Source organism: Rhinichthys klamathensis, unplaced genomic scaffold, assembly GCF_029890125.1.
Source record: "Rhinichthys klamathensis goyatoka isolate OS25496 unplaced genomic scaffold, OSU_Roscu_1.1 h1tg000098l_1, whole genome shotgun sequence".
Classification (NCBI taxonomy): domain Eukaryota; kingdom Metazoa; phylum Chordata; class Actinopteri; order Cypriniformes; family Leuciscidae; genus Rhinichthys; species Rhinichthys klamathensis.
In genome coordinates, this window is record NW_026606637.1 from 5,115,671 (window position 1) to 5,136,825 (window position 21,155).

The 21,155-nt window shown below is 37.2% G+C and overlaps 2 protein-coding genes across 11 annotated transcripts in view; one reads left to right on the top strand and one right to left on the bottom strand.

Annotated features, from left to right (window-relative positions):
- mcf2l2 (MCF.2 cell line derived transforming sequence-like 2) overlaps positions 1 to 21,155 on the top strand; it is an 82,215-nt gene that overhangs the window by 51,658 nt on the left and 9,402 nt on the right. For 6 of the 10 annotated variants that reach the window (XR_008807246.1, XR_008807249.1, XR_008807247.1 and 3 more), the window contains exons 16-27: positions 8,681 to 8,747; positions 9,542 to 9,657; positions 11,845 to 11,914; positions 12,006 to 12,098; positions 13,090 to 13,182; positions 13,284 to 13,409; positions 13,564 to 13,785; positions 14,343 to 14,435; positions 15,032 to 15,110; positions 15,743 to 15,797; positions 17,186 to 17,280; positions 19,966 to 20,061. Coding sequence is in view for 2 of the 10 variants with exons in the window: in XM_056252779.1 (XP_056108754.1) it covers positions 8,681 to 8,747; positions 9,542 to 9,657; positions 11,845 to 11,914; positions 12,006 to 12,098; positions 13,090 to 13,182; positions 13,284 to 13,409; positions 13,564 to 13,785; positions 14,343 to 14,435; positions 15,032 to 15,110; positions 15,743 to 15,797; positions 17,186 to 17,280; positions 19,966 to 20,061 (1,205 nt within the window). In the remaining 8 variants the exon portion in view is untranslated. The remainder of the gene's footprint in view (positions 1 to 8,680; positions 8,748 to 9,541; positions 9,658 to 11,844; positions 11,915 to 12,005; positions 12,099 to 13,089; positions 13,183 to 13,283; positions 13,410 to 13,563; positions 13,786 to 14,342; positions 14,436 to 15,031; positions 15,111 to 15,742; positions 15,798 to 17,185; positions 17,281 to 19,965; positions 20,062 to 21,155) is intronic. The other 4 variants (XR_008807250.1, XR_008807251.1, XR_008807252.1 and 1 more) reach the window with 1 other exon arrangement.
- On the bottom strand, positions 4,469 to 8,017 carry b3gnt5a (UDP-GlcNAc:betaGal beta-1,3-N-acetylglucosaminyltransferase 5a). The gene is made up of 2 exons (XM_056252804.1): positions 7,880 to 8,017; positions 4,469 to 5,890 (listed from the first exon to the last, which is right to left on the bottom strand). The coding sequence occupies exon 2, from the start codon at positions 5,632 to 5,634 to the stop codon at positions 4,495 to 4,497; it is 1,140 nt and encodes a 379-aa protein (XP_056108779.1). The 5' UTR covers positions 5,635 to 5,890; positions 7,880 to 8,017; the 3' UTR covers positions 4,469 to 4,494.

Consider the following 21,155-nt stretch of genomic DNA (forward strand, 5'->3'; position numbering starts at 1 on the left):
ATGAAGTCAGGAATCTTGGTGTCATCCTGGATTCTGATCTTAGCTTCAGAAGCCATATCAAAGCCTGATCTAAAAATCATATCCCGAATCTGATCCTTTGTGTCTAAGCAAGACATGGAAGCTTATTCATGCATTTATAACCAGGGTAGATTACCTCAATAGACTTCCTAAACTACTAAAAAACTATTAGACGATCGCAGCTCATATAAAACGCTGCTGCCAAGCTTGAACATATCACACCATTTCTTAGGTCATTACCATGACTTCCGTTTATTCAGAATCCATTTTAAAGTACTTTGAATTGTATACAAATCCCATAGTGGCCTCGGACTAAAATGAATGGCAGATATGTTGGTAGAATACAAACCAAATATAGCTCTCAAATTGTAAGGATCAAGCCGGTTAATGCCATGGGTAAATTCAAAACGAGATGGCGTTTAGCTATTGTGCCACCCACAGCTGGAACCAGCTTCCAGAGCTTGCCAGATGTGCCTTATCGGTATAGCTTCCTTTAGTGCAGATTAAAAACACATCTGTTTAACTGAATTTCCTGTGGAAGAAGAAGTGATGAGATTACACCCACTTCCATCATCTTTATACAATTGGCTGACACTCAAAAATATCATGCATTGTGTTCATTTTCTGGGAGTTAACTGGTGGTGTTGCAATGCAGGAACAAGCGGTACTCTCTTACTTTACCAACCTTAGCTAGCAACCCCTTTAAGTTATTCTCTTTTAAGACAGACACAATTTGATCTGTGAGACTCTAGCTAGAGTTTACCAGCCATATCTGAACACTTTAAATCCTAAATTTTTTCGATTGCTTTCAAGGAATACCTTCTCCTTAATAAGGTTATTATAGTAACAACAACTTTAAAGGGATAGTTCACTTTGAAATACATTTTTGGTATGTTTTAGCTTACCTCAAGGGCATCCAAGATATAGGTGTCTTTGTTTCCGCTGTAGTTTCAATTTTGATATTTTTAGGTCAAACCGTTCTTGTCTGTCAGTCATATAATGCAGGTCTATGGTCACCACCTCAAAGAGCATGCACAGAGAAGTCCAAATTAAGTACACATTGAGGGCCTAAGACACGAAACGAGCGGTTTGTGTGAGAAAACGAACAGTATTTATATCGTTTTTACCTCTTGTAACCACAGCCACGTCCAAGTGATCTGAGGGCGCGGGAAGTGATCTGATACCGAAGCGCCGGAAAGCGCCGGAAGTGATCTCTCGCGCGTGTACGTCACTCATTGTTTACACAGAGATTTCGGAAGTGTTACCTTTCACTGTGAAGATCTAAACATATTTAGATATACAGGAAATCACAATGGAAGACGATTTCGATATATCAACAGACAACGGTGCATTTTTTTCACAACCATATTTAGATCACTTCCGGCACTCTCCTGCGCTTGCGCAGACCGAAGCGCCCGCGCCCTCAGATCACTTGGACATGGCTGTGGTTACAAGAGGTAAAAACGATATAAATACTGTTCATTTTCTCACACAAACCGCTCGTTTCGCGTCTTAGGCCCTCAATGTGTACTTACATTTACGAGTCATTAAATCATGTTTAATTTGGACTTTGAGGTGGTGACCATAGACCTGCATTATATGACTGACAGACATTTCGTCGAAATCTTACGCACATGGCATCCATTAGCGTCAATATGAGACGCAGAACCCAAGGCGTCATACAGGTGACGCTTGTCTAAATCCGACGCACGTGGCATCGTTTAGCGTCAATATGAGACGCAGATCCCAAGGCGTCATAACCGTAACCCTACCCCAGACCTAAACCTACCCATAACAGTGCGTGTTATATTGACGCTAAAGGATGCCATGTGCGTAAGATTTCGACGAAATGTCATATGGCATCACCTATATGACGCCAAAGGATGAGAATGTGTTGGCTAAAACATACCAAAAATGTATTTCAAAGTGAACTATCCCTTTAATAGTCCGTTAGATATGATTGGAGTTGTTTTATTGCATTAAAATAAAAATAATATGCATTTAGACATTTTTATTTATATGTGCCCAGTCAGTATAATGAGTACATTCCAGTGTATTTAAGTCTGTGCAACGTCATCAAAAAGACAGATATTAGTGGTTAATATTTGGTTATGTGGTTATGTTGTACATGTCAATGAGTTCCTTTAGTGGCTGTTGCAAGGAAGTGCGTGATGAAGGAGAATTCCAGGAAATAGTTAGAATAGGCTATAGATTTAATCAATAATAGCAAAATGCATAAAACAACCTCTAAACAAAGACAGGACAAAGAACTGAACAAAATATAGGCAGTACTTATACCAGAACAAAATGAGGGATCTAATGAGTTGATTAACGATCAACAGGTGAACTGATTGAAACTGACACCGAAATAGAAACTAGGTCAAGGAACAAACACAATGCAACAAAACACACTCCTGGCACATAGTGTGCAAGTGCAGTGAACAAAGAAGAAATAATTTTTTACTGACATTAGTACAGCTGCTTCTCATTGAGCTAAGCAACATATAATAGTATCAGCATAATACCTTAAAAACTTTAACGATAACGTTCAAACTTAACTGGTTAAGTTAAAATTAATTAAAATTAAATTTTGCTTTACTCAAATATGAAAAAATAACACCTAAATTCAGCAATTACTGTCCTTATCCAGCTTTAAAGTCACCATGAAATAAAAAATTCCTATTTTTTACAGAGTATTATAAATGATTTATCGGTGCACCATTATTCTTTTTTTATTAATGTTCCCCCTTAATCTTTAATGAAAATAACTTTCCCCTCCCTATCCCAGCGACATCTCTTCTCTGATGATGTGTTTTCACATGAGATCGCAGAAATAGCCGCAATAAATGACTCACAACTTTTAATGCAACAAAAATGATTCATCAAGTCTCAGCACAAATGGATTAACTCTTTCCCCGCCATTGACAGAATTTTCCGGCAATCCACGTTTTCAATATTATACGATGGGGGCGCAATTACGCATGAAAGAGTACCAAAATCCCCTGATCCAAAAACCGGCGAAGAAGGAACAGAAACACATATGTAAGCTAATGCGATCATTAAACAGCAAATAAATCAAAACTGCCTAACATTACAGAATGAAAAGTGGTAGGAAGAGATACGGGACTGTGCAAGCTTTGAGGGTGTTGATGGACTCAATCTACGCGGCCTATGTTTTGATCAATGTTCTGAATCCGATCCGGATGTAGCTAGTCTTTGACAGAAACACATTTTTCTCAGCTTTTTGTTCAAAATGTTGCTTTTTTTTTAAATGAAATTTACCCACATTCAAGTGTTAAAATAAGAATGCGGGATTCTGTTTTGTTTAAAAGCACAGGCTCTGTTATTTCTTTTGATTTATTGCATGTTCAGATATTCATTCAACAAAATATTCTGTGGGCCATGAAAGTTTTGTGAAAATGATCAAAATTGCTGGTGCTGGCTCGCAACTTAAAAAAAAACACAAGTTAACTTGTTGTGACAAAATGTACAGTAATTGTGTTTCTTTAGCTCATTATAATTAAGTAATTTAAACAAGCAGAAAACATCTACTTTTTTGGCATTATTTGTGCAAAGACTAAAGCATATTGAAGCTTCTCATTCTTCTTGTAGAAACAATTCTTATTATTTACAATTCAGATTTACAATTCTTATTATTCTCAATGGAGATTCTCCTTATATTCTGTAATACAGTCATTTCACATTTACAGTGTCAAGAATTGTTTTGCAGATGATGAGAATTGTCATGATAATGTCAATATGCAATAAATCTCAATACGCTTTGTTTTATTGAAGCAAAATATAACTTATTTTACCAGTAGCACCGTTTTATATCATCTGCTCATTAAAATACCCTCTTGCTGTTTGAAAGCTTTAAGCAGAAGCATATCATTTCGACATGAAAGATATGTAGTTTTTATTTCCATTAAAGCTTAAGACATTAGTTATATAAAAACATGCCACAGTGAAACATCTTCTCTCACAGTATCTTGTCTCCCATTATCGATGGTGCAATACATAGAAACTAAAACTGAGCACAGCTAGATCTCACAAAAACATGGTCAAGCCTATTTCACCCTATACCAAAAAATGGGGAATGGCCATTATTAGCACCATACTTTTTTTTTTTTTTGCCTTTTGAAATTATTTTAATGATGATAAACAGAAAATATTAATTTGATTAAATATTAATATTTTCATTTAATTTTCTTCTATCCTAGTTTTCTCATTTTTTGTGATTCTTATTCTCAGTAAATCTTAGTATTTTTCATAACTATAACTGATTTGAAAAATAATGCAAAAAAAGCAAATATAAAAAATAAATTAAAAAAAGCAGAAGTGCTAAACATATCCTTGGGGCGCATAGCATATTATCTTTATTAGGAAATGTCACAGTATAACATTTAAAGCAAAAGTAAACGGCAAAAAAAAAAAAAAAAAAAAATACTGCTCGGACTTCACAGAGCTCACAGCGCTTTATGTAAATGCTCCCATGCATGAATACGTGTTTGTAAAGTACGGCTTACACAGCAGCATCATTTTCACAGCCGTACAATACACTTTCCCCACCAATCCAGACGAAATACCTTCTACCTGTGGTGAGGTTGCAACCTTCCACAGATACCTGATATCGTCCTCGTGTCCGTGAGAAGTGATCATTTTTTCGTAGATGCACGGGTGATAGGGCGTTTTCCCCTCCCCCGAGAAGTAAACGTGTTCCTGAGGCGAGACGCCCGCTGCAATGGCACAGACGCCCATGAAGACATCATCGATGTGCATAGAGGCGTTTAGAGACAGCATGGCCTGATAGATTTTGGCTGCCACGTCGCCAGAGACCACGTAGCCTGCCCCGGCGGTGTAATCTGGGTAGGAGGACCACTGGTACATGTCAAAAGGCATGTAGTACTTACTGTCCCTCCGGCGAATGGGAGGAGCCCCCCTGTGCACATGGCCGACCCAGAGATTGCGCACGTTCCTTCTTCTGAGGTCCTGCAGGTAGTGCACCAGATTGGGCATGTGAATGAAGACGTCGTCGTCCGCGGTCATGAGGAAGCGGGCATGGGCGCAGTTCTCATGCGTCCAGTGGAACTGAAGCAGCAGTTTCACAGTGAGGTTGTGGAATGTGTCAAGGAAATCCTGCTGAACCAGGTCACCATGGTTCACATGTTCCTTCTGCAAGTCTTTCAGCAGTGACTTATTAGTGAACACGTCTGGGTTAGCACCCATAGCGAACACCACCTTCACGAGAACACCCAGCTCGCGACTCACGTAGGACTCGTCGCCCCAAGTGGAGCGGATGGCCTGCCGTCTCTTGAAGTTTCCCGGAGAGGACTTCACGAAGAGGAGGAGCAGCACGTCTTTGTCCGTACAAACGCCCTTGTTGTTTAGCAAATACGGGAAACTTCCAAACCTGGCGGCTTCCTCCGGGCTGACGCTGAGGCTCTTGTTGATGAAGCCGTAGCTGTTGATCAGGTAGCGGTAGGAGTACGACTTCACGTGGCTCACGACGTGGTGGTCCACTTGTTCCCAGCAAACCATGAGGATCGACATGACACAGCACATCGAGACGAGCCGTAGAAAATGCCATTTTTTCACCCTTCTGTAATTTATGAACATTCTGCTAAAGCTATACGCACACACCCAAACCCTCTCTCTTGTCAAGTCCAATAATGCAATCCAGATGTACCGCTTACAAATAGTTCCATCATAGTCATCTCACTGCAGATGTGTTGGCCAAACAGAACCATTAACCCTGAACATTTTCCTTTTTGTGTCTTTTTTTCTTACACCTCTTTTTACAAAAAATGTCTGCCGTTATTTGCTTTCGATGCGAAGACAATCCACTGTATTGCATTAATGCCACATTTGTGTTCTGTAAAGAAAGAAGAATGATTATTTCAAAAGGATGCAAGGATTGCATTTAATTATGATTTACAGTAAGCTACTGTACATAAACCCTTATTCTTTATACAGATAACTTCATTACATTGCCTATTGGTTGTCTGCATATAATTTGTGTAGATGATCTGGCATGTTTTACTTGGATTAATGATAATAAAAATACATAAATATAGTTCATAGTTCACGATACAAAGCTGAACTTTCAGCATCATTACTCCAGTCACATGATCCTTCAGAAATCATTCTAATATGCTGATTTTGGCGCTCAAGAAACATTTCTTCTTGTTAATATTATTATTATTATTAACTATTATTATCAGTTTACATATTTTTGTGGAAACTGTGATACATTTTTTGATAAATAAAGAGTTCAAAAGAACAGAATTGATTTGAAATAGAAATATTTTGTACTAAATGAAGTCTTTATTGTCACTTTTGATCAATTTAAATGCATCCTATAGCTGAATAAAATTATTAATATAAAAAATCATACATTTGAATGGTTGCGTAGAAATATTATTAATATATTTGGCAACACTTCACAATAAGGTTTTATTAGTTAAGTAGCTATAGTTAAGCTTAAAAACAGCATTTATAATCTTAGTTAATGTTAATTTTAATGTTTACTTGTACATTATTAAAATCAAAAGTTGTATTCGTTAACATTAGTTAATGCACTGTGAACTAACAATGAACGGCAGTATTTTTATTAACTAACATTAACAAAAAATGTAATAGATACTGTAAAAAATGTATTGCTCTGTTAGTTCATGTTGGTTAATAGATAATCTAATGTTAACAAGATGACTTTATTGCAAAGTGTTACTGAATCACTGTTTCAATACATGTTTATCTTTTCTTTTAAAATCATGGCAGCCATTCCACCTATTTGCTTTCAAAACAACATTCCTCTCTAACAAATGCTGCCTGTTTACACCATTTGTTGCGAGAGCTTATTCAAAACCTTAAGGGGACTCGCCTAATCGATCTTGTGAATGAAAGCAATCGTCGACTCAGCGCAACGTTGAATAAAAGAAGGCTTTAAACCGCCGAACACGCTGATCTGCTGAGTGCTGTACAAAACGAAAAGATCATTACAGCAGCAAATCTACTCAAAGGCACGACACGGCAACAATGAAACTCATAATAATGTCACACACCCAAAACTCTTGTGAGCCTAGAGCAGCCGGGATCGTCTGTCAAACTGGATCACCTTCTCACACCAGCCGGCCTGTGCAATTATTTACTTCAGCAACAGTCTACATGACTGTCCATTACATTTTCCCTCCTTCATTTTGATCCAAACTTGCCTAAAAATGTATTACAGCTCTTTTTGTGCAATCAAGGATTCCAACAGTAAAGTTATACATTAAAAAAGCATATTCATGTAGATTTCAACACATTTATGCTTTGTATATATAAATGATAGTAAGTGAAACTGGTTTCTTTATTCTAACGGTCTCATTCTCTGTGAATTAATTCAAACGTTTCAACACCGAATTGTGCTTTTATGCCTTTTAATCTTCACGGCCTGTTCAACTTCTTTATTTAATACCTTTGTCATCGTTTAGTCATCTCTAAAAGTATTTCTCTGATGTAACATTAGCATTACTTAAATTTTTCTTATAGGTTAAATGTCATTAAAAAATAACCCTCCCAAAGAGACTCCTTGGAAAAACACCCTAAGCAAAGGTTCATTTTAATAGATATTAATCATATGAGGCGGACGGCATGTTTAAAGGGCTTGGCGCTTTCATTCGTTTTTTTTTTTTTTTTTTTTTATATGAAACTCAATACTCAAACTCCACAGTTACAGTGTAAATTTAGCATGAGGTCTCTAAGGCTTGACATACCAATGGAAAAAACATTTAGGCTTCTAGAAGTTAAATCTTTTAGTTGTTTTCTGGAAGAACTCTGGGCAGAAACTCTATAATGAACTCAAAAAATATATACGACTTACCATTGAGAGCGTGGCCCATCCATGATGTAGTAAATATACAAAAGTCTTTGTTTTAAAGCCCTGGATTTCAGTCGTATTGTTACAGCGGTATTGAAAGCAGAAGTGTGCAGCTACTAGTGGAGCATTTGAGCAGGAGTGTTTCCTGATGGGTGGGAGGGGGAAAGTACAACCCTCTTTTTAAACATTGGCCAACTTTATCATATGAACAAACTGTGAAAACAGAGACATCTCTGACAGAAACATGGAATTTGGGTCATCTGATTCACATAAGCAAGGCTGCACCTCAGCACAATAAATGCGATTCATCGGCCTTGGTCTGTGTTAGAGGAGAACTAGTTAAGACAAAATGAGATCTGATACCTTGGGTCATTTATAGCACCTAGCATGTTAAGAGAAATTAAATAAAATGTCATCATTTAATTTTAGGGTGTAGCCAACAAACTAGATGAGCGTTAGCGTCCACTGTTGACACAAAGATTGAAACCGAGCTGCCTTTTTGTTTGATAGTGGTAGATGACATGTCAATGCAAAATACCAAAGGGTTTAAGTGGAACAGCCTTTATCAGATATTTTTAGCTTATTAAAATATACAATTTATTTTATATACAGTATATATATATATATATTAAAGCTTTAAAAAATAAAGATTTTCTGCTATGAAAAAAAAACCTTCCCTTATAGTGTGATGGCTTTCTGAGAGCTCTGTTCATAGTGAAGCTTCCATAAAAAATATCTCGTCACACCGATGTTCTGACCTTTTTTGTGACCGAATACTGATGGATTTTTCATGTTTCTCAACAGTCACATAATGAATGAATTGATTGAGACGGAGAGGCTGTACGTGGAAGAGCTGCAGAGCATCATAGAGGTACATGCATGTGAAAATAAGAACGGAAACTCTTGTTGCAAGTTGTCTAGAACATATCAAAAGTTTAGGGTCTGTAAGAATTCTTTTATTCTTTTTCAAAGATACTAATACTTTTATTCTGCAAGAATGCATTCAATCAAAAGTGAAATTCCTGAAAAAAGCATCACGGTTTCCACAAGAATATTAAGCAGCACAACTGTTTTCAGCATTGATAATAATAAGAAATGTTTCTTAAGCAGAAAATTGGCAAATTAGAATGATTTCTGAAGGATCATGTGACCCTGAAGACTGGAGTAATGATGCTGATGCATAAGATGCTTCTTTAAAAAAAAAAAAAAAAAAAACCTTTTAATGGACTTTCACACGGAAGTGATACTTATTAATAAAGTCATCTGTATTTAGTCTACCCTATATCTCATACAGATTATTTAAATGGATACATATTCAAGCTTTCACACAGACCTCATATGATTTGATTTTATATTTATTAAACATATTAAATACATTACTCAAAAGGCCTCATCATCACTTAATCTTTTAGGTTGTTTTAATCATCTCATGCAGACCTCTTATAAATCACTTAATAATTGACAATCTCTCACAGATCTGATACTGTACAAATCACAAACAATAATTTGAGTCCTAGTATTTGTGATTTGTCAGAGCAATAAAAAAGCATTTGCTAAGAACAGAAGCGTGCAAATAATGCAAATGTTGTATGTGAAAAATCTGGGGAAGTGAAAATTTGTGACCGTTTTGGTGGTTGTGTTTATTTGTGTGTCTGTATCCTGCAGGGATATTCCGCTGCACTGGATGACCCCGAGCTGATCTACTTGATACCACCGTCTTTGGAAAACAAGAAGGATGTTCTCTTCGGCAATCTGCCAGAAATCTACGAATTTCACCAGAAGTAAGGAAACTGATTTTCTGTTGAAATTTCCAACTTAAGGACATGATATTGGATTTCCAGCTGGTCAGAACAGGTCAGTTAGTGTGTCGCTTGTCCAAGATGATCTGCCAGTTTGAACCGAAACCAGCTGCCATGTTCCGAAACACAGCAAACAGCTTGAGCTGGATTTTCCAGCACGCTTTTCCATGAGACCCTCCCCCAATTTGCTCCCGCATTCCTGGAATGGCTTTTAGGACAACTGGTTAGGTTAGTTTCTTTTCCTGTTCAGTCTGACATTTCCCTATATTGTTAATTGTAAAAATGTAATGCAATGTAAACTCCACACCCATAAAACCAGGAAGTCATTTTAACCATCCCTTTTTTTGTATATAATGAGTATAAGAGAAACAACAGTGTGTCTGGGTTGGGACTGGGGCTCGTGATATTGAATTGTAAAGTCATTGTCGCTAATAATCAATAGGGATTACCTGGCCCGTTGTCCGGCTGGCCTCATGCTAGCGATTATTCTTCTAGAGTTCATTGTCTTCTACATGGCATCGAGTTACAGCAGAGTCCAGGAATAACAATAAAAGCCCCCCCCCCCAACTGTGTTGTGTGCCTCCACATCCCAGCACCTGTTTCTACTGCGTCAATCAGGTGGACATACACGACGCCCATCATTCCCAGCCGTAGCCTTGGTTTTGTGGTTTTACAGTCATTGAAACACAAGCCTGTCATCGTGCCAGTAATGAAAAGTGTGACTTCTACGAAGGCTTTTGTGTTTGTTGTTGATATTGGACGTTCTGTATTGATTTGTTTGACAGGGATAAAATGTATATAGGTTTTGCTTAAATAATCATACAAAGGGCAACAGAGGGATAGTTCACCCCAAAATGAAAATTCTGTCATTATTTATTTTGTGCAAAATAAACAATGTTAAAGGAACACTCCGACTTTTTGGGACTTTAGCCTATTCACCTTATCCCCCAGAGTTAGATAAGTCCATACATACCTTTTTCATCTCCGTGCGTGCTATAAGTCTGTTTGACGCACCCACCGCTAGCCTAGCTTAGCACAAAGACTGGATGTAAATGGTTGCAGCTAGCATACTAATCCAAATAAGTGACAAAATAACGCAAACATTTTCCTATTTACATGTTGTGATTTGTATAGTCACAGAGTGTACAAAAAACAAAGTCACATGAGACACAGACATATTTTAACCGTATAAATACTGGGAACTATATTCTCAGAAGGCAGCACCTGAGACGCGCCATGGTGAGGAGCAGAGAGAGCGCGTCTCAGGTGCTGCCTTCTGAGAATATAGTTCCCAGTATTTATACGGTTAAAATATGTCTGTGTCTCATGTGACTTTGTTTTTTGTACACTCTGTGACTATACAAATCACAACATGTAAATAGGAAAATGTTTGCGTTATTTTGTCACTTATTTGGATTAGTATGCTAGCTGCAACCATTTACATCCAGTCTTTGTGCTAAGCTAGGCTAGCGCGGGGTGCGTCAAACAGACTTATAGCACGCACGGAGATGAAAAAGGTATGTATGGACTTATCTAACTCTGGGGGATAAGGTGAATAGGCTAAAGTCCCAAAAAGTCGGAGTGTTCCTTTAATGCTATTCTTTCCCATACAATAAGTCAATGGTGACCAAAAATGAGACTTAGTTTAGTTTAGTTTATTTTATTTATTTTATTTTTATTTAATTTAAAAAATAAATATATTTTATGAAAACTCACTAAACATCAGTTTCACGAACAAAGCTAGATGGAAACATGAGGGCTTTTCATAAACAAAGACTAAACACTTAACAAGACAAATCTGAAAGTAATCAACACAATAAACCAATAAGAACATGACACATGAACCAAGGGAACCAATCAGAACCTGACACAAATCAGAACCTCTACTAATATTATGGTGCTTCTTTGTGATATTTGGAGCAGTGAGAACTTTCTGCCCTCATTTCTTTTCATTGAAAGAAAAAGTCTAATTCATTTAGAAAAAAAAACATGAGGGAGAGTAAATGGTGACTCACATCACTGTACACTCAGATATCTAACAACACCTTCTTGGTGCTCTGATCTGTTTTTTTTTTTTTACCCATCTCACGGTTTCCCTACCCGTTGACCTCTCGTTCCATTACCTCATTTATTTTGTCTGTACTCATTTTTTCCATCATGTTTTGACAGGACGTTTCTTAAAGAGCTGGAAAATTCTGCAGAAAAGCCAGAGTTGGTAGGGATATGCTTTTTGAAGCGGGTGAGTGACATCATAGAGATGTGGTTGGAGATACAGTACAACTACAGTATGTGAAATGGGATCCTAACGCTTGTCATTTGCTGTTTTACAGAAGGAAGAGTTACAGATTTATGAGAAATATTGTCAGAATAAGCCACGCTCGGAGGCTCTGTGGCGGCAGTGTGGGGACAGTATGTTCTTTCAGGTGATGCCTATATATACATTATACAAAAGTTTGCCGTCGGACAGATTTTCTTTGTTTTTGATGTCTCTTATGCTGACCTGCATTTATTTGATCAAAAATGCAGTTAAAACAGTAACATTGTGAAATATTTTTGTAATTTAAATATAATCTATTTATACTGTGAATGCAAAGCTGGTTTCAGCATCATTACTCCAGTCTTCAGTGTCACATGATCCTTCGGATATCATTCTAATGCGCTGATTTGATGATCAAGAAACATTTTTATTGTTATTTTGTTGTTATCACTGTTGAAAACAGATTTGCTGCTTATTATTTTTTTGGATAATTATTTCCAATTTTATGATACAATTTTTACAGGATTCTTTGATGTACAGGAAGCATTTTTTTAATATTGGAATCTTTTGAGACAATGTAACAAATTCTAATAATCTTTACTGTCACTTTGTCCTTGCTGAATAAAAGTATTTATTTCTTAAAAAAAAAAAAAAGAAAGTTCCTGACCCCAAACTTTTGAACGGTTGTGTAATGTTTGATGTTTGTAAATTTTACTTCCCTTAAATCCCTTTTAGATGTTAAAATAGTTTTGAACCCTTACACTGTGTTGAAAACCCTGTAGCATTAATGACCTTTGATGTTTCCGGTCAAACATGATTGCAATTTTCCCAATATTTTACTGAATGACAAAATTATCCACAAATACAGTTTTTTTTCACTTAAAAACTGAGGTGCAAAAAGCTCAGATCAAAGAGGATCAGGTCAATCAGTTCCAGAAAGAAATACAAAATCCTGTCCTAATTGAAAGAAAACGAGTTGACAAAAAGATTGAATCCAATATTTGGTGATAATATAGCATAATGAGAGATGTATAAGCTATTTTTGTAGGCGGGTCATTTTTGACCCGGAACACCACAAGTGAAAAATCCGAAATGGCCCGAACACAACATAAGAGTTATTTTTTGCTTTTTTTTGCTTTTTTTTATTTTTTATGCAGGAGTGTCAGAAGAGGTTAGACCACAAGCTTTCATTAGATGCATATCTGCTAAAACCTGTGCAGAGAATCACCAAGTACCAACTGATGTTAAAGGTAAGTCTTTAAATTTTATATTAGATTGTTGTTTGTTTGTATATTGAGGTGATGACCTCTCAATTGCCTTTTATTGTTCTTTAAATCTGCTCATTTTACAGGAGATGCTGAAGTGCAGTAAAAACTCAGAGGGAACGGCCGAGCTAGAAGAAGCCCTGGCCACAATGCTGGACATCATCAAATCGGTCAATGACTCCATGCATCAGATCGCCATCACTGGTTTTGAGGTTTTTACACATTATATAATTTTTATTTCAACAGTTTGCGTGTTGAGCACCTATAGTACGGTGGAGGTCATTATTTTGTATGTTTGAAGTCGCTTTGTGTGTGTGCTAATGTAAATCTGGTGTGTGATTTTGTCCGTATGCTTGTGTCTTTCAGGGTAATCTGAATGATTTGGGCAAACTGCTCATGCAGGGCTCGTTTAACGTTTGGACAGACCATAAGAAAGGTCACAGTAAAGTGAAGGACTTGGCACGCTTCAAACCCATGCAAAGACATCTCTTCCTCTACCACAAAATCCTTTTGTTCTGCAAGAAACGTGAGGAGACGTCTGATGGTCATGAGAAATCCCCTTCCTACAGTTTCAAGCACTCGTTAAAGGTGGGACAGACACCATCACTGACTGTCAGATTGAGCAACAGAGCTAACAGTGCCTAAAAATCTCAAAGTAGCGACATTGTTTACATCTGGCTGTACAGAATGAGCTATATCTACAATGTAGGCATGCCATGCCATTGAACATCCTGTTTTGTAGATATTGGCTCTAAGGTGTTCCTGTTGGCTCTAAGGTCTCCTTTAACTTCAGAGCAAATATTTGACCTTTTCAAACGTTTTCTTTTAATTAGTTGTGGCGTTATATGTGAATGCAAACAAAAAAACTCCTCTAAATTGAGCAGTTGTTCTCAAGTGGTTTTGCCTCAGGTTTTAAATTCAGTGGTGACCCAGGAAGTTTGAAAAGTGGTAAATAATAATAATAATAAATAATTAAATAAATAAAGTAAAAAATGTTGGAATAAATTATTGAATTGTTGAATGTAATTGATAAATTTAATGAATTGCATATCCTGAAAAGGGAAGTATATACAGTATATGTATGTGTGTATGTCTGTATATATATATATATATATATATATATATATAATTACTTATTTTTTCAGATGAGCTCAGTGGGAATCACAGAAAATGTAAAGGGAGACATCAAGAAGTTTGAAATCTGGTACAATGGCAGAGAGGAAGTTTACATCATTCAGGTACAGACTAATGTGACACAGAATTGTTTTTTTGAGTAAATGCAGTGGGGTCCAAATACCCTGCAGAAAAATCCAGAAATCCAGAAAAAAGGTATGATTTGCATGCTGGGAGCAATATGGGATGCTGGTTTGCTGGTCTCCAGCATGGGTAGCAGGAGTTCTGGTGGACCAGCTACACCATCAGCTCAGTTTTGCTTGAGAACAGCACGATTATGCTGGTCCACTAGCTAGACTAACACTTTTCCAACCTCCAACTAGCATAAACCAGTCTGGACCAGCATAGAATTCAATCTATTTATGCTAGATTTTTCAGCAGGGTAGTCTGTGACTATGTAAAAAAAAAAATTATGTTAACCAAATGTGAGTCTATTATTATATTCACAACAATGTCCGTTGTGGCTGTGTTCTGTTGTGAACATTTTTGGGTAATTCATATCTATACCCTTACCCTGTCAGCCATATCGTTTTATCTAATCTATTTTGTTGTCGAATGGCATCCTGTTTTTCCATGTCTTGGCCATGAGAGGGAACTGTTGTCCCATAGCAGGAAGGTTTCCACTGTCATAGCATATGTCTGTTCCTGTATTCTCTGTCAGGCCCCTTCCATGGATGTGAAGAACACGTGGGTGTCAGAGATCCGCAAAGTCTTAACAAGCCAACTGGAGGCCTGCCGAGGTATTTCTGAGCAAACATTCCTAAACATCAATGTGCAAGCCCAGTCTGATAAAAATAAAACTCTGTCTAACCTGATGAAGTTATCCAGGAACAAACATGTATCATGCAAAGCCAAAATGAATTGTAAACTCACAATGACAACCTTAAATAACCTCACCCTCTAAACTCACATTTTTAACGTTTTGCAACCTTGCCCTGTAAAAACTATTTATAGAGTTCTCCTCAGTGCTTAGAAACACCCAAAGAGAGCATGTGCTGTCTGTGGGGCTATCTGATAGAGAACACATGATGTTATCTAAAACTTTTAGATTTCATGGTTGTTTAGAAAAGGTGGTGAAATCAACATCAAAGACCAAAAAAATCCTGAGGTGTTTTCTGTGGTTTTAATTTGTGTTGTCTGAATACAGTACGTAAACATTGACTAGCCTCTGTATAACCCCCTCTCTCTCTCTCTCTCTCTCTCTCTCTCTCTCTCTCTCTCTCTCTCTCTCTCTCTCTCTCTCTCTCTCTCTCTCTCTCTCTCTCTCTTCTCTCTCCTCTCTCTCTCTCTCTCTCTCTCTCTCTCTCTCTCTCTCTCTCTCTCTCTCTCTCTCTCTCTCTCTCTCTCTCTCTCTCTCTCTCTCATTGCACAGAAGCCAGTCAACTCCATCAGAAGATTACAGAGAACATCTACCATGCTCCCATGAGGTACTTTTTGCGAGTTTCTGTTTGTTTGTGTGTGGTCATACATACTTAAAGTGCCCCTATTATTTTATTTAAAATGTTCAGAATTTCTAAATTTCTAAAGTCTCCTACAGCAGGTTTACATGCATAAAAGGTAAAAAAAACCCGTTCATTTTCTCATAATATACATTGCACATCACAACATTTTTCAAAGATTCTTAAACGACTTGTCCGAAGATTCAGTCTCTCTAAACCCCTCCTTTCTGAGAGCCTACTCTGCTCTGATTGGTCAAATGGCCCAGTCTGTTGTGATTGTTCTACCGCTTACAATGCGTGTCGGAAACGATACGCCCATTACCATATCTGAACTTCAGCTACGGAGGCTTCCTAAAGCTCAGCGATTGTACACACTGTAACGCACTTTCGGCTTCACAACTTTGCAGATCGTTAACATTCACAAACCGCTCGCTACATTACACACTGCATGAAAGGTAATATTCAAAAAAGCATGATAGAGGCACTTTATAAAATGATGAATTTCATTACAGATATATTTCAAAACAAATTATGCTCAACCTTTTCTCAAAGCTATTTTATAAGCATATTTGAACTTGATTTTATCTAACTGCCAGTAATATCTACTTTTGAACCAGTTTTGCTTTAGTACTCTAATTGTACTAACTTGATTACCTTTTACAGTGTGTACTTAACAATAACGATAATATATATTTTTTTATATTAAAATATTTGAATCTCCTCCTTGCTCAAAAAATGTGATTTGCTTGATTTTCACATCTGTCTACATGTAATACAATCCGAATTACCCTTTGTTTGTACATGCACATTTAATAATGAATATTTGCTTATGGTTGATATAATAGAGTTGATATAATAGAGTGATAATATACAGTTGTAAACTAAATTATTCAACCCCCGTTGCAAAATGTACAGACTTTCAGCTGTTTGCATCAAACAAAAGTAATTGAAATAGCTAATCACAACAAATGTTTCAAGTGGTTACCCCCGAATTCAACTGAAAATGCAACTTTGAATGACTTCTGCAGTCTCAAAATTATTCAACCCCTTTATTGATGGACCCCTGTATGATTAGTTGAATCAGGTGTGCTTGAGACAACACCTGTTTTGCAGATTTGTGCTGTTGTGAGGGGTTTTATTCAGGGGGTTGAATAATTTTGAGACTGCGGAAGTCATTTAAAAGTTGCATTTTCAGTTGAATTTGGGGAAACCACTTGTTGTGTTGAGCTATTTCAATTACTTTTGTTTGATTTGTTCATTGCAAACAGCTAAAAATGTCTGTAAATTTTGCCAAAAAACTTGATTTGCAATGGGGGTTGAATAATTTCAACTATAACTGTACCATTATGTTCAGCTGACTTTGCTTTCATTGACAGATATATGCGCAAAACAGCTCTCCGACAGTCGGACTCTTCCAGTCCTGAAACAGGCTACAGACGTGACACAGGCCCAAATATGCGTCAGAAACGAGGTGAGAGCCCCTCTAAATCTCATACCCAAACAGTGCAAACCTACCGTTTCTCCTTCAGAGCCTGCAGCGGTCAACAAGCATTCCAGATTTGTGGTCATTTGAGGAGAAAGTCTATTAATCTCAAAGTGCTGTCTGTCTTCCTCCCTCCTGCTTACTTTTTTAACCATTTAGTGCATTTTCTTTAATTTGGCCATTATCTCTAATCTCTGCTGTAATGGCTGTAAAATTGCCACTGGGTAATTGGTTACTGGTAAGCACTTCACAGATTCATTCCCCTTGGTGAGGTGTTTTAAGATGAGGCTCAGTTAAAATGCCATTAACATCTGGATGAGCGCGATGAATCCCCCAATCTCCGGTTGGTCTGACCTGGACTGCTCCCTTTTACCTCACCTGTGTATGTTGGTGTCTGGTTAAGATGGAGGGGTGGTTTGGGGTAAATATGGCTATGTTTGGTCTCTCCGTCCTGCCTGGTTGCAGATTTTGAATGAGTAAAGGATTGTGACAGGTGTTTAGTTCCTCTGAGGATAGAAGTCCTCTGTGTGCTGACCCAGCGCTCCTGACAAACTCAGCCTGGAGGCAGTGTTGTGTTCAACTGCAGCGGAGGATTACGAGTGTCTGACCCGAGCTGGAGATGTTTTACACTCATAAACATGTCTCACCTTAGTCTTTGACACAGCTAAAACATCCATTATGCCGGTGCTTATGCAATATCTACCGAGCATAATACAATATAATGCAAATTTTGGATTGGATATCGTTTGAATTTTAACGATTCCGATTCTGCTTCTTATTGATTCCTAATTTCGATTCCAATAATATATCATTCATATTCTAAGTCTTATTGCAAAACTTTGTAGTTGAATACCATGAACAAAAATAAACAGGCTAAAGAACACTTATACAAGGAACTTTTGCCAATGGTTTAAAAATACCAAAAACAACTAGATTAACTTATATAAATTTCAAGCATTATTAAAGACAAGTAAACACTCCGTGATTAAGAACAAATAAACAAATTAGCAATCGCACAAATAAATACAACTGAACAAAGATGCGATTGAAATAAACAGTGTTTTAAGATTTTCAGGTATTCGGGTACAGAAACTGTAATCAAATGTAAAATAAGACTGCACTTTGTAGATAAAATATGCATTACAAATATAGTTATTTGTAAAAGTTATTTAGTCAAGAACGGCGACTGAATTTTCTCTTTGTCTTTTGTTGTTTGATTAGACACCGCAGCAGGAATATTAGGCTGCTGTCACTTTAAGAGCTGCACAGATCCAATATACTGTTATGCGTTTTCTTTGTCAACTGTTTACGTTCACTTAAAGGGATAGTTCACTTTGAAATTTTTTTTTGGTATGTTTTAGCTTACCTCAAGGGCATCCAAGATGTAGGTGTCTTTGTTTCCGCAGTAATTTCAATTTTGATATTTTTAGGTCAAACTGTTCTTCTCTGTCAGTCATATAATGCAGGTCTATGGTCACCACCTCAAAGAGCATGCACAGAGAAGTCCAAATTAAACATGATTTAATGACTCGTAAATGTAAGTACACATTGATGGCCTAAGACACGAAACGAGCGGTTTGTGTGAGTAAATGAACAGTATTTATATCGTTTTTACCTCTTGTAACACAGCCACATCCAAGTGATCTGATGGGAAAGCGCCGAAAAGCGCCGGAAGTGATCTCTCGCGCGTGTACGTCACTCATTGTTTACACAGAGCAGAGATTGTAGGTAAGACGGCTAATTAAAATGGTACTAATTTGCGCTTATCCGGGATGTTTAAACCGTCGTAAAAGAAAACAATTAAAAAATAAATAAATAAAACAATTGTATGAGTGACGTACACGCGCGAGAGATCACTTCCGGCGCTTTCCGGAAAAGACCGAAGCGCCGGCGCCCTCAGATCACTTGGACGACGCTGTGTTTACAAGAGGTAAAAACGATATAAATATTGTTAGTTTTCTCACACAAACCGCTCGTTTCGTGTCTTAGGCCATCAATGTGTACTTACATTTACGAGTCATTAAATCATGTTTAATTTGGACTTCTCTGTGCATGCTCTTTGAGGAAGTTACCATAGACCTGCATTATATGACTAACAGACAACAACGGTTTGACCTAAAAATATCAAAATTGAAACTACTGCGGAAACAAAGACACCTACATCTTGGATGCCCTTGAGGTAAGCTAAAACATACCAAAAATTAATTCCAAAGTGAACTATCACTTTAAGACATAACGACTGTGGTTACAAGAATATTTTGACATGTTTATGCGATTATTTGTCCGTTCAAGGTTTAAAAGACGTGCAAGGGAACTAAGTTCACTATATAGTATGAGAGGCGGCTTTCTGTGCTCACGTTTTGGATGTGTGCTCAGCACAGGAAAAAAGTGTGCGGGTCTTTATGCGCTTGAATGGTTTAAAGTCATATTAAAATGCACACAAAGGAATCGATAAGAGGAATACAATTCTTATTTTATAACAAGCACCTGATTCCTGACCTTTAGGATCCAATTCCAGAAATTGATTTTTTCGATTTTTGATTCCCAACCTTATCACAGACTAAGCATTTTTATTTCATGACAGATCCTTCTTGCTCTCGTTTCCCTGCTGTTCACCTCACCTCTCCTATACTGCTGCTTTAACCGCAGTCCTCTCCTCCTCTCCTCTTATAGCTGACGCTTCAGCCAGCCTCGGCTCGGAGCGATCTGCTCTTGCTAGAAAGCGCTTCACCTTACAGGGCCTGTCAAACCGCAGGTCTCTTCCCGCAGGTAACGGCACAGCACCATGGCTCGTCTCTATTTGGACTCATCTATCATCTCATTCTGATGTGTGCCTGTTGCCCCTGTTGTTAAAATTCATTGTCATCACTCTCTGTCAGTCGTCTCCGAGATCACTTATTGCCTTTTTTTGACTTCTGAAAGGAATGTGGGAACCTCAAGAGCTTTGTCATCGTATAACATTCGAATTCTCTGAGGAATTTGAATTGTGTGCAAAGCAGGTCAGCCTCCGCTGAAGACAACAGAAGAACTGAGATACTCAAACGTCATAGAGTGTAGTGTTACACTGAGCTTACACTATTTTCTTGACATTTTCAAAACAGTACTGGCATTTTAGTAGGATGTTTCTAATTCATAGGTGCCATCGACTTGAATTGCCTAAAGGCCAAAGCAAGGCCAACTGTCCGTCTGTCTGTAAAATCTCTGTCAAGTCGGCAAGTTTTGTAAAATTACAGTTAGGTAAATTTCTTTGATTTTTATTTGATTTATTTTAATTCTACATCTTCCAAATACATCCACAGTCATTCTCTGCTATTCTTTTTTTACTTCATTTTGTGTTAAAATAAACATCTAACTTCCCACCTTAACTTTAGTTCAGTAGATACACTGTAAAAAAATTGCTGTAGTTATGCAGCTGTTTGCCAGTAACTTACTGTAGATTTAAATTGATGTATATTTACTGGCAACAGTTTGTTCAAAGTTAAATGAACATTAAATATTAACAAGTCTTTGTCTTTACAGAATAAAATTATAAAAAAACAATCTAATGCAAAGCATTCTGGGAACCAGAAATCTTCTTCAACCTTTTTTTTTTTTCAGATTTTGGTTCCCAGAATGCTTTGCATGAGGCTGTTATTTTAGTTTTATTCTGTAAAGATAAAGACTTGTTAATGTTTAATGTTCATTTAACTTTGAACAAACTGTTGCCAGTAAATAACATAAATTTAAAACTACAGTAAGTTACTGGCAAGCAGCTGCCAGTAATACTGTAATTTCTACAGATTTTTTTTACAGTGTAGAAAAGTAAAGAGAGAGATCAACAGGAAAGAAATGAGAGAGAGCAGGAAACCGTATTCGGCGTGAAC

Bases quoted from the DNA above. Each gene is read 5' to 3' on its own strand.
- b3gnt5a (XM_056252804.1), bottom strand. From the start codon at position 5,634: ATGTTCATAAATTACAGAAGGGTGAAAAAATGGCATTTTCTACGGCTC.